This window comes from Apostichopus japonicus, chromosome 9 (assembly GCF_037975245.1).
Source record: "Apostichopus japonicus isolate 1M-3 chromosome 9, ASM3797524v1, whole genome shotgun sequence".
NCBI lineage: Eukaryota > Metazoa > Echinodermata > Holothuroidea > Aspidochirotida > Stichopodidae > Apostichopus > Apostichopus japonicus.
The window spans coordinates 14,686,158-14,700,670 of NC_092569.1; the positions used below are offsets into that span (position 1 = coordinate 14,686,158).

At 37.4% G+C, this 14,513-nt stretch overlaps 1 protein-coding gene across 2 annotated transcripts in view; it reads left to right on the forward strand.

Annotated features, from left to right (window-relative positions):
- The window catches only part of LOC139973226 (serine/threonine-protein kinase Sgk1-like), a 60,553-nt gene that overhangs the window by 33,808 nt on the left and 12,232 nt on the right, over positions 1-14,513 (forward strand). For both annotated transcript variants that reach the window (XM_071979759.1, XM_071979760.1), the window contains 2 exons: positions 12,419-12,567; positions 13,498-13,638. In XM_071979759.1, coding sequence (XP_071835860.1) covers positions 12,419-12,567; positions 13,498-13,638 — 290 coding nt within the window. The remainder of the gene's footprint in view (positions 1-12,418; positions 12,568-13,497; positions 13,639-14,513) is intronic.

The window sequence follows — 14,513 nt, forward strand, 5'->3', positions numbered from 1 at the left end:
ACAATGTTCTAAAGGGGATTTTTATATCAAACAATATCAAAAGTTTTAAATTAAAATCAACTTCCCCCCCCCCCCCAAAAAAAAGCTTCATTTTAAACTGTCTGATCCTTAATATTTTCTGGGTCACCTCCCAATGTTCTAATATCCTTCTACAGGAATCTCCCAGTTTTCTTGCATACGATATATATAGTGTCAGTACGTGTTTGCCAAATTTAAACTTCGCCCTTTCCAGCGCACTAAAAGTTCAGTGAAAATGACACCGTTCTATGCAATATTCATATCAGTATGCATTTAATTTTATCGAGTTTATATCTGCCATTAAAAAATTTTGAGCTGAATAAATTTTGCCAGATTTGTTAAGGAGTGCGTAGATTCTGCAAACTTCAATCAAAATTTGCAAGTCCCTCCCAACAGATCATATGCAAATCAAATCTCTCTTTTTGTTTACGACTGTTAGGCCTAGGCTTACTTTTACTTTTGTGGCTAGCCTGTCTTAGGTCTCTGCTCTTGTATCTTTCTCTAGGTCTAACCGATGTAGCTTATGAAATTGTGTCATTTCCTTCCATTGCAATGAATAGACATAGATCTGTGGAATTAGTGGATGGTTCGAGTATAGGCCTGCGTTACAATCTTGATCGTGCTGCATGTGTAGACTATTTTGTTTACATTTGTGTAATGAACGAGCTGACATGTGCGGTAAATCGTTTGCTATAAGGGCAACAGAAAATAAATTTCTTTCTTTCGATTGCGACAGCTTTTCTCTATTAAACCCACCCGGTCAGAGTGCATTTAGAATAAGGAACATTGAATCTACTTCGGAAGTTTGTTTTCTGAAATTCATCAGCAAACACGAATTGAGACTTTAAAGAATGCCGCATTTATACTCTTCCCTGCATTAACTCCTAATGTACATACATGCTGCACACTAATCTTCCTATAGTACAGTGTAGCTAGCTGACAAATATATTGGTAACATTTTGGCAGTTTTCCAGTGGTGGTGCTGAAATAACTCTTGAATTTACGTTGTAGACAACATGTTCCTTTAACACGAGAGGTTGGATTGTTGGTTCAGATGGAGTTTATTGAGCTCTCCTTCGCTCGGAGCAAGAGTCTCCACCCTCCAGCAGGCTGATGTACAGAAGGAGCTGTGTATTATGATTACGGGTTGTGTACACAGAATATGTACTGTTCCTTGGCACGTAATCTGGAGTTTATTGAACATTTGCCGTGGCGCAAAGCGTAGTCGTTCTCCCCTCATAATTTTTTCCGTATTTTCAAATGGATATTTTGACGCTGGGAATTTATTAAACCCAGTTTGGTATTACATCACTGCTTTTGTTATCGTGAATTAAATCACAGCTTTGGTTTTGAATTTTCACTTTTTCAGCTCTTCAAAATGTTTCTGTTAAATTAATTTGTTTACAATTTCCTCGCAAAAATAAACTCACTTATATGCCATTGATCGTGTATCTCTTCCTTGTCTCAAGTACTGACGATACGAACATCCGCAGCTTATAATCATGTTTGTTGATTCGTGAAAGGGTTGACTTTCAAGATGAGAGAGCTGCATATCTTGCTTGTATCCAGATATGAACATGCAACTTGGGCTTTTAATGTGCCTTTTTCAGGCATCGACCTATAGAAGCTACAGTAGGCTTCAGTATCTCAGCACATATATTTGATCAAAGAACTTGTTATTCATCAATGTACAGGTTTGAAATGTATGCCCCTCCCACCCACCGCCCCCCATTCTACTGTACCCTTTCTACAGTAGCAGAAAAATTTGTGGCACCCTACTAAAGCAAGTTCAAACCAGAAAGTTGTCTTCATTTGATTTGTAAGATCATATACAGTAACAGGCATTACCGAACTGAACCAGATTCTGTGAATTTGCAGGACTCATGAATTCTTTCATAAAAGTATGTTTGTGTTCATTTAGTTTAACTTTTCTACTGTACCAAATCTGCTTCCTTTTCTGCTTCTTTTTCTCACTGTACATTCTTATATTTATGTTTTTCACAATATCGACTATGCATGTCTAGAATGCACCCAGGGAACCTTTTTAGCAGTTAGCTGTTAACCCTTAGCATTCTACTTACAGTATGCAACTGCAACAGAGTTGCTAAATTATCCTTTATTTTACATGTTTTAAACTATATGGGAAGCAATTCCCAATAATATGCTTAAACTTCTCTTAGGCTACCTGTCTCTCTCTCTCTCTCTCTAATGGTGATCTGCCTTAAGGCAGGTCCCTCACCAAACACAAAATCATAAGAACTGCTCTTCTGCATTCCTCTTCATAGTGAAATAATTTCTGCCATCTCTGATATCATCCATCAACATGATTCTCTTTCTCCCTCTTGGTCGCTTCCCGTTCATTCTTCCTTCAAGCACATCTTTCAGTAGTCCGTCATGTCTCAAGATGTGCTCAATCCACCTTTTCTTTCTCAGCGTAATAGTTTCTCCCAGCCTGCGGACCTCACCAACCCTCTGTAGAACTTCCTCATTTGTGACCCTGTCTGACCACTTTATGTTCTCAGACTTTCTCCATAGCCACATTTCCAATGCATCTATTCTTTTTCTGTCCTCTTTCCTTAGTGTCCAGGTTTCTGAGCCATACAGGAATACACTCCACACAAAACATTTCATTAGTCTCTTCTTTAATTGTAACTCAAGACTAGCAGTAAAAAGAGAGTTGTGTAGGTTGAAAGTTTCCTTGGCCATTGCCTGTACTGTGGGCTAATTTGCCCTTCCATAGCTAATAATATTAATAATAATAATAATTGATAATGATGGTAAAATGTGACATAAAGTACGTGCAGCAAAATGCTTTGCCAAGGACTTTATCCATGAAGGTTTTTCAACTCCCCAGGTTTTTTTTAATTATTTTTGTTTTAAATAGAAAAAAACTGTAACTTGAAAGAATAACTTTCACCCAGAGTCAAATACACTTCAGTACTGTACACGTACAGTACTACAGTATGTCTTTGGAGTATCTGCCTGTTCTTATATATCAGTTGTAACCATGCAGTTGAAATTTATTGCTTTACAGCCCCGTGGGGGAATTTAAATCAAATCACCGTGAAGTTAGCTCTGACATTTAAGCAATTGTTCAGTTCTTGTTTGCATAAAACATCTTCATCTATGAGTGTTTAAAACCTATAACTGTGATGATACTCTAATATAAACTGTACTGCACTATGACGTGTTAGCAATTCTCTGCAGGAGTTGTATGTCTTAAATGTGTAAATGCTGTATATAAATAAATATACATATATATATATATATATATATATATATATATATATATATGTATATATATATATATATATATGTATATATATATATGTATATATATATATATATATATGTATATTATTCTATATATATATATATATATATATATATATATATATATATATACAGTATATAAGTACATGTGTGTGTATGTACAGTAGTACTTGGTTTCAAGTGGTCTTTGAGAATATAGCAATAAGAGGAGGCTGGGATGGGGGCTTACGGGTAATTACTAGTAAGGTTAAAATGAATTGGAAAGGAACCTAGGGGAGGCAAAATGGTAGGGCGATGTGCAAATAGGGGAAAGATAGGAATTGGGCAAGTTTGATAAAATGAGAAGTAAGGTCCTAGGATGGAAGGATTTTAAGGAACATGAACCGGGAGAACTGGGATGTGGGGGTATGAGAGCGGTAATTAGTAAGAATAAAATGAAGTGTTAGGTTAGAGATGATAGAATATAATTTAAGTGACGGGGACAGGATTTGGGCAAGCTGCTGGATAAAATGAGAAGTGAGAAAAGGTATGGAAGGAGGTTATTGAGCGTGGTAGGCCAAGACTTTCAGCTTTCTTGTATGCGTGTGATCATTTTCGATGGCTTTTCAGACTAACATGTTCTCAAATGTCACATTGCTATTTCGTAGAGCTCTTTGTGTTAACGTACAGTAGACCTAAAAAATGTCGTACATTTGAAAATGTCTACTGTAGATTTACTTTGCACAGCTCTCTTACATGTCTCCCCACAACCTAGCACCCTTGTTCTACCGTGCCTAGAAAGAACCTTTTAACACTGCCCTCTATGACCGGTCCTTCCTGTCAATGCCAGATATACACTGAAGTTGAACTCGCTGTGCAGTATTCCTGCATGTAACATGGGGGAATCAGGGTCTATATAGGAGAGCAATGTACAATAGGTACTATTTTTGAACATTTTTTGTGATTCTTAGCTCTTTAAAAATTTGGGGGCCAATACGTATGACCTTTGATCCTTTGCCATCTAAGAACAATTCCAACTTGACAAATGTTCTAGGGTACACCTGCCAGTAGGAATGTGGCCTTGCATGTTGCATAGCAACCCCCTTTGTCTGTTTCATAACATTTTCATTTTCTCTCATTGTGTAACCCATATCTTGCCTATACTGTAGGTAGTACTGTATTCATTGGCTCCGTTCCAAACATGTTGGTTAAGTTTTTATGATTTTTTCCAACAAAATTCTGAGAAATTGGCTTGTTTTATGAAGTAAAGAACCCAGGCTAGGAAATTACATGATTTATAATATACTGCACCATGTGGGGAATTGGAATGTTGGAATTAGCCAGTACTTTGCCTTTGTCTGTAACCTTGTACTTTTACAACCAGGGTATGAACAAGTGAAAGACATGGATCTACATTCAGTATGATGTGGCCCAAATACGCTAGAAAGTCAATTAATGGCCATTTACAATATGCTAAAAGTTTAGTCAATATCTTAATTATGCTACCATTCTTAAAATGGCTTATCCCAATGAAACATTAAACCTGACATGGCAATTTCTGATCTCTGGCAGTGATATGGGGAGGAGGGTGTTGGAATGGGGGAGGTGGGTGGGTGGGGGGCGGCAGAGTGGGAGTGAGGGTCCTAAATCTATAGGTAAGTACCTAAAGTGAAAATGTTTAGACCTAAGAATTTGGGCATGTTATTGTTACAGTACCACTGGGGATATGTACTTGCCCCTCTGTGTAATAATTAAGTGTTATCCATGGCGCCGAAAATTTTCCTCTACTTGTGTGTTTTATATGTAAATCTATTGGTTAAATTGTGATATCATACCTGACTGGAAAATGATGAACATTGCAATACATTCTGGAGGTGGGTGAGAGCCAAAACTGGTCAACCATAAATTTGAATTCAGTCTAGATGTTAATTCAATAGGAAATATTCACTCTTGGCATTGTACAGTATTGTAGGTACTGTTGACAGCTGAAAAGTTTTTAATGCAAGTTGAACGTACTATGCTAAGATTTGGGGCCAAAACTGATAACCTTTAACACCTCAATTATTGGTTGCACATTCTTATGATACGATATTGTCACTACCTAGATACTCCACCATGCAGACCATTACAGTATAATCTTAAAGTTAAATAGTACTACTTAGTACCAGCTGAGAGTGGCCATTTGAGAATCAGGAAATTCACCAAGCCTCCAGTACTGTAAGTGTGACCACTGTCTATAGGGAATATTCTGCTATCTGTGATCCCTATACTGTTCTTCCTCTTTCAATACCCTGTCCAGCTGTAGGCCTAATAGAGTTCATACTAATTGGCATATGTTTCCCCCACAGTATAGTATATAATCACCACACTAGTAATTATCATGGGGTTAATTTGACTGCCCTCAGAAGAAAAACATAAGAACAAAAACCTTGTGAGCTATTAGCATCCGAAGGGAAAAGGTCTGGATAACCTTCACATGCACTGCCTCTTAGTATTTATTAATAGTTTTCTCTTTTTACTTATGTCCCGAGAAACATATATCTTGACTGCAGGCTGGTAAAATGAAACTAAATAAATTAATTAGTTTTCATACATGTTTATGATGGAAAGAGACCATACAGTAGCCCATGTGGGTATGGTAATTTGGGAAAATTGAACTGCAGATGGGAATTTCAATAGAATTTACTGAAAGTATGACTATGATATAATCGAATACATTTCTGTAATCAATGAGATAAAAGGATGCAAAGCAACGCTAAAAAAAAAAAAAATGGACTTTTTTTTCTACCTAGTTTGAGGTATAATCTGGAGGGAATATATTTCTACCTAGTTTGAGGTATAATCTGGAGGGAATATAAACAAGTTGATATGAAAATATGTTCCATGTCTATACATTTCAAGCACAAGAATGGGTTTCTAGCTAATTCAGTGGATCATATATTATTTACTTCACACATCTCTTACCTGTTTTCATTCTACATGCACTCAAATCTACTGTACCTAATATACAGTACAGTTGGTTAACATTTTTAGCACTACGCTGAACTGTACACCCAGATTTGACCTACAGTACTGCAGGGTCAACATCCACTTCCTCTCCAGGTGTCCAGTTGACAAATTAATTTGGTATGATAAATTGGATAAATTCTCAAAATTTGAAAATTTTACCATTATGGCAAATTATCAAAGTAATATTCATTTGTAGAAACAATTAGACAGAAGACTCATCTTAATTAACTTAATTACTCCATTGTTGTCTTACTTTGAGCATGCAATTATGCTCAGAAGGTACTGTGGCATTTTCCGACAAGGTGACCAGACACAAGATGTTGGATTATGAGCTTTCTATGCTCCTGCCATCCTTATTATTTACCTATATAAATATTCAGTCCTTCCTTATTTACCTATAAATATTCAGTAGTTCCTTATTTATAATAAATATTCAGTAGTTCCTTATTTACCTAAAAGTTGTCAATAGTTCCTTATTTACTTATATTAAACATATTCAGTAGTTCCTTGTTTAACTTTTTAAATGTTACAAATATTCACTATAGTCCCTTATTAATCTAAATATTCAATATAGTCTCATATTTACCTAAAAAGTCAGTAGTTTGTAGTTTGTACTATAAATATTCAGTGATTCCTTATTTACTATATACTATAAATATTCAGTAGTTTCTTATTTACCTATAAATTTTCAGTAGTTCCTTATTTACCTATAAATATTCAGTAGTTCCTTATTTACCTATAAATTTTCAGTGATTCCTTATTTACTTTCTATAAATATTCAGTAGTTCCTTATTTACCTATAAATATTCAGTAGACTTTGCTTATTTTCCTATAAATATTCAGTATTGACCTAACTTACAAATATTCAGTATAAACCCATATTTACAGATGCTCTTTTACCTGTCTCATCGTTACTACTGCACTCTCCATCTACCTGGTCTTCAGTTTTATAAACAATTTAGCTCACTGTCCCTCCCCCACCCCCCATTGGCCACTTTTTGGGTTGATTAAACCCCCCACATCCTCTTCTTTCCAAATATGCCATTGGTGAGGCCAACTTTAACATCATTCTATTTCGGGTACATAAATTGAACCTACGGCTTCAGCTACTAAACTTCCATACAGTCTTTAACTCTACATACAGGGCAACACTATATATATGTGTAATTTTGTGTCCGTTTGTATTGTAAAGTATCAATTAACTGAGAATAAGGTTGCCTCTTGATTACGGCATTATATATAATTAAGAAACCTTTTATCCATGTTTTTGGTCAGGAATTTAAGATCCTACGTGTGTGCATTGTGTTTCACTCTAATTTATATCTCAGGATGTTTAATTACCTTTTCACAGAATTAAGATCAAATCTTTATAGAGATCTTTATAGCGTGAAGATCCTTTTCAATGTTACTGGTACTGTACATTGACATCATTAGCATGAAACCTTAACAAGCACTTGTTAAGGGTATTAAGATGTATGCATACATGTACAATATATGTTGCATTGTCCACCTGCAGTTAATTGTTATCATTCACTACCCTCATTCATCAGATAATAGTATTATATTCTCTCCAACAATGCAGTTTGAAGGAGCCTAGATAGATTAACCTGAATATCTTTCTCTTTGAAAGAAATCTTTATAATTATAGAGTCCGAAATTAGTAAGAGTTTATAAACTACAACCTAACAAGTAATATTTAGTTTGTAGTCACTTCCTCAAAAACCAATCTATAGCAAGCAAATCTCATTCCATTTTTAGTAAAAGTGAGAATTTTAACTTTATGGATTTATAATTTGAAGATCTACATAATGGGTCCTTTGTTGCTCCTAGTTTCAATGATCAAATATTTTTTTTCCAAAGTTCCATTGAAACATTTATCTCTTTGAAACATCTGATCATTTAATGTAGTCATGAATGATATTTATTATTTCAGTGAAAATAAATTTAGCCTGGTGTGAGCTTATGGGAAACTTGTTATCTATGAAAAATGTTGGCTTTTTTTAAGCATTCATAAAAATAGAATAAAAGAAAAATAGAATAGAAAATCTTTAAATCTGAAAGTTTAATCAAATGTAATAACATGATCATATTTATTTACAAATGTCTCCATATATCTTCTATATAATGTGTACTCCAATCAGAAGTGAGTCAGTGAGGTGGCACAGTGCCTAAAATGGTACCAATCTGGTTACTACAGTAGTTAGGATAACAGGCCACGTAGATAGAATTTCCCAATGTTAGCTGCTCGTTAAAAGATGCCAGTGCTTTAATTAATCAACTAGCTGAAATCATGTTCTTGCAGACATTTTCCTGATTTCAATTGACACACATCATTAACTGCATAGGCAGCTTATGAGAGCAGCCCACTGGAATTTTGCTAATAATATTGAATTAATATCCGTGGGGGCTTATGTTAGGTACAGGAATTATGCCTGATTCTCTCATGCAGATGATTGTGAACCTATATTTAATACAGTATCATGGCATTGAGTTCAAGTTCTTAATATCTACGGGCAGAATAATACCAGTGCCCCTCCTCTACCAGTGCCCCTCCTCTACCAGTGCCCCTCCCCTACCAGTGCCCCTCCTCTACCAGTGCCCCTCCCCTACCAGTGCCCCTCCTCTACCAGTGTCCCTCCTCTACCAGTGCCCCTCCTCTACCAGTGCCCCTCCTCTACCAGTGCCCCTCCTCTACCAGTGCCCCTCCTCTACCAGTGCCCCTCCCCTACCAGTGCCCCTCCCCTACCAGTGCCCCTCCCCTACCAGTGCCCCTCCTCTACCAGTGCCCTTCCTCTACCAGTGCCCCTCCTCTACCAGTGCCCCTCCTCTACCAGTGCCCCTCCTCTACCAGTGCCCCTCCTCTACCAGTGCCCCTCCTCTACCAGTGTCCCTCCTCTACCAGTGCCCCTCCTCTACCAGTGCCCCTCCTCTACCAGTGCCCTCCTCTACCAGTGCCCCTCCTCTACCAGTGCCCCTACTCTACCAGTGCCCCTCCTCTACCAGTGCCCCTCCTCTACCAGTGCCCCTCCTCTACCAGTGCCCCTCCTCTACCAGTGCCCCTCCTCTACCAGTGCCTTTCCTCTCTACTTGCAAAGGGCACTGTTGTCATCGAGCCAGTAAATAACCTGAATTTCCAGGTCTGAGTTAATGTACTGTACAGTAGATTGAGAGGGGATAAATATGTTGTAAGAGAGGAGATAAGTATTGTTTGTTAATTTTCCAAAAGCAGCAGACAATTTTTGGGGCATTCTACTAGCTAGTGAGCTGTGACAGTAAATTTATACATGTCACTGGATTGAATACTTAACTGTTCCCTTAAATAAAACCAGTCTTCAATCAACGTATGTACACACCTTTTTCATCTGTCTAACCATAGAAATTACATAACAATTTTTAGCACTCTGCCCTCACTGACCCACTTGTCGATCACCGCCCACATTTGCCTCCTACTGACTCCCGATCATTTTAGAAGACCAACACAGAAAAGTTCCATGTTTCCCTGCATTCTACAATGTATAGTATGTGTGTGAGGAAGAGAGAAAAAGTTTCCCTCCGGTACAGACAACTAATTGACCTTAATTTTGCTTCTGAGTAGAGTCAACTTTATTCAATGTAAACACTCGGGCTGTTCCGCATTCAACTTTTTAGTTTCATCAGTTTTGTAATGATGCATTTTTGCACACACAACTATTTGTTTATAAGAGCTGGTTACTTTCTATTTCCTATACTGTACATGGTACATGATGATACTGACCTCGAAAAATTGTGCGTACTTTGAACAAATTTACTCCCAGGATTTTGTTAAGTGACGATAAGAAATGTAGCTTTTACCGCAGCGAGAGATGATATGAATTGTGTCGTAAAGTGTACAGTAGGACCCACACAGTGTCGGTGTCCTGATCAGTATTACGATAAATCTAATTGTAAATATGTAGTGTAGATCAATTAGACAAATAAGACCAAATCATATAATTATGAAGCTGAAGGGGCAAGGAAGGGGCAAGAGTCTTTTCATCACGATTCCATATGGATTTGAGAACACGATGAATATTGTGTCTGCACCTACTGTACCCATCTCCAGATCTACACAGTATGTATGTCAACTCTCCCTCTAGCTACCACCATGTCTATAGTGACCTGACCAGTATAAAACATTTGACACTGACCTAGCACACAGTGACCGGGATCATGTCCAGTCATTCTACATTTCATTTGACCACCCCAAAGTGTCTAGTTGCGGTGTCCTCTAAAGAGAAGTAAAAGATCTTTGTGTATCTTGACTGTCGGTAACCATCGCTCCTTCCTTAATATTTCGTGGCTTCTGAAATTAAAAGTCCCATGGAGAACTACAGGTACTCCTAGAATCATCCTGCTTGTCATTACTGTGATGATAGATTTTATCTTCGTTCAATAAACTGTGAGTTTGTCATCTATAGGAAGGGCCTCTGACTTTGGACAGCATCTGTAGATATGATTATTAGTTTGCCAGAAACACTGTAGTAAGGGGCTTTGGCTTTGAAATTGGTTAATGGCGGCGCAGTGCTAACATGTACTGGCAATTTGGTTAGGTAAGGTTAGGTTAAGTTAAGTTAGGATAGGATCGGATAGGTTAGGTTGGTTAGGTTAGGTTGGTTCTAGGTTAGGTTGGTTAGGTTAGGTTGGGTTAAGTTCGTTAGTAGTGCATATGATTATTAGAGACAGGGTACAATGTAGGTATTGTTTATACATTAATACCCAAATCAGTTCAGTTTGGTGGGTTTCAACTGGAATTTATCCACTGCAAATACAGTACAATATGATCATATATTGGCAGTGTATGTAAGGTTGTGTGTAATTGATATTTTAATGTTTTGTTATTTTGGACATTGACAAATATGTTGCACAGTGAAATCTCTCTCAGTACTTGTACTGTAGATAATTTCAAATATTTATAGAACATTATGTTTCTACAGTACGTGTATTAACAAGTTATCTTAAACTTTTAATTCTTACCAATTAAAAGACAAAAAGAGCCCTTCACATACATGCTAGGAATATAAAAGATATAAGCAGGTATTCAAATACCTTAAAAATAAATGTTTTTGCCAATTAGAATATTCATCTCCACATAACCACACAGAGTTCTGCAATGTATTCTTCCATTTACTTAAACTTTACTCCCCCCCCCTCTCCTTTCGAGAGGCAGACATAAATACCGACAAGTTTTCTCAGTGCGACCCAAATTCCTTTGATGCATGTTGATATTTTGATGGCTGTCTCGATATTGTACACTGATATGATGCTTCCCATGGACGTGTTGAAATTAAACACTGTAACATTTTCTGACCTTTTCTGACATTTACTGACTTTAGCAAAGTAGGACTCTACAGTCAAAGTGACCGAATCATTTCGGCGATGCATTGCATAAAAGGGAGAATTGAGGAAAGAGGTAGCCAGTGGGAAACAGTGCATGATCACTCCTTACCAATGTGTCATGTTTTGATGAATGTAATGAACTGGATGCCAAATTGAAAGAAAATATACTTTCTTTCACAAGATAAATTACAAAGCTCATCTCTTATCTGTTTCAACAATTACACTGCCCAAGTACCTCTAGAGGCTGTTAACTGATAACACTTTAGCATTATGCCCCCATTGACCCTTCTCCCTCCCCTCCTCTCTCTCCCCCTCCTACTTTCCAACAAAAAAACCCCAGCAAACTGTACATATCCTCCCAGAATAAACCATGAGTTTACTTGTTTTTACAGAGTTAAACCTACTGTACCATATACTGTATGTACAGCAAACAATGGTGGCAAGTTCAGAAAATTCTGCTCTTTAGCCTTCAAGTGTTAGAACTTATATATTTTTCCCGATGTTCAAAAGTAACAGACTTCTTCAAGGTGACGAGCATCTGTACAGACACTTATGTAAGAAGCTGGTTATTGATTTTTTTCGTTGTTATGCTTGTACTGCGTCGGTACACATACACTTGGTTGCAAAACGAATCGGCTTAAGGTGGGAAGTGCACATCGGTCGTACGGTGTCGGTAACGTACGTAAGACCTAATCCTAATGACGAGTACTGTACATGGACACGATCAGATTTATATATATCTCATGTCAATAATTTTCATTTCCTGTTTTCTTCTTACTCCCAGCTGAAAAAGAAGTTCCCATCTGCCGAATTGAAACTGCCAGGAAAGAAGCTGTTTGGAAATAACTTTGATCCAGAGTTTATAAAACAACGTCGGGAAGGGCTTCACGATTTCATCCAGAAGATATTAGGCAACACAAAGATTATACAACAGTAAGTATTGAATGGAGAGGGGCTAGTGGTCAGTTAGGCTGTAAGTGTATAGAAAGGATTAATGGGAATTTGGGCTTAATTTATAAGCTATCGCCAAAAAGACATGGGGAATAAAATGATCTGCATTTCGTGGTGCTGGTAAGATTTTACTTTTTCTGGCCAGTGATCGGTAAGTTAACGGTCAAGTTGCGTGAGAAGGACTTGGCTTGATATCAGAATGTGAACCTACAACCATAACTCTTTTTTAACTGTCCCGGGCTCATCGGATTAGGAGTAACCCAATGGATATCCCATCTGGGGAACTACCCCAAATATGTGTGAATTATATATGGTCTGTTTCAATCCTCCTTACCTCCTATTTGACCTATGTATTTCCCTAATTACCTGTAATTACAGTACTGTCTGGCAAAGCTGTTTGGCATGTAGGGAGGGTGCTACCCCTCATTGATCTTCCTTCCTATTTTCTTTGCCAAACCTATCAATTTGGACACATGTGTCTATTACTATTAAACTTTGCCAGTTTTGGGACCACTATCTGGTTTCCAAGTAGAATTTTTTTTTTTTTTCGGGGGGGGGGGGGATTTTTGGACTGTTAACCTTCCAACCTTCTTAACTGTGGCAGGTTCATCTATTAGGAGTAACCCAATAGTTTTCCCATCTGGAGAAGTACCTGAATAGGTGTGAATTGTATACATGTTGTACAGGACAGTCAAATTGATGGATAGTTTAAAAGTAAGATCTGACGTAAATGATGAATTTACTTTGCTCCAGCTCTAGCTCTTTACCGATATTTCCTCATTTTATACCTAACCTGCTAATCTGTAAACTGTAAATGTTGTAACACAAAGCAACTGCCTTTAGAAATAATTCATCTCTTTTTGACCAAATTACATCATTTCTTCAATTTCTCTACCCTCATTTTCCCCACAGCAACGATGTTCAACAATTCTTATCACTGGACGATCCTAGGAATAATTCAGATAATAATGTGATCGATGAGAATAACACAGACTACTTCACCGATCCTAAGGATCCAAATACCATAAACTTGGGATCATCACACAACCCAGCGTAAGTTATAATTGTCAATGATGTATGTATATTTTAGATCCTCCTGTAAGCAGGAAATCTTTAAGAAGCCTCATTGGCTTATCAAAGCCGCTAGCTGACCGAAGTCAGTCTCTTAGATTCACGTTTTAACGTTCATGATTATGAATTTGTCAATTGTCAACAACTCTGTAACTGGACGACATACATTACCGGGGACCTTATGATTGGGAGGCACTGGCGTTAACCACTGAGTTAACACTCCTAGATGATGATAACAGTTATAACTAGATGATGATAACAGATGATAAAAGATAAATGATAATAACAGTTAATTGGTAACACAGACTAATGGTCTACAATGATCCTATGGATCCAAGCACAATAAACTTGGGATTATCACACCACCCAGCGTAAGTAATAATCGCTAATGATGATAACATTTAGTTAAATGGTAACACAGACTAATGGTCTACAATGATCCTATGGATCCAAACACAATAAACCTGGGATCATCACACAACCCAGAGTAAGTTATAATCGTCCATGATAATAACAGTTAAATGGTAAAACAGAGTACTAGAATACAATGATCCTATGGATCCAAACACAATCAACCTGGGATCATCACACAACCCAGCGTAGGTATAGTCCTTATGCCGGTAACAGTTAAACCTGGTTACACAGAACAAGAGTCTGCAGCAATCCTAATGATCTAAACACAATAGTCACAAAGTTTTAGTTCCTACCATTTGCCATTTTTGAAGGCCTACACAGAGGTACTTGTAACGGTTACGTAAATCGCTGAGTGCTAGTTTCTACCCTCCTCCGCCACTTGAAAGTTTCCAAGTAAGATGATTCTGGGTTGTTATCACATTTGGGCATATTAATTTCTTATG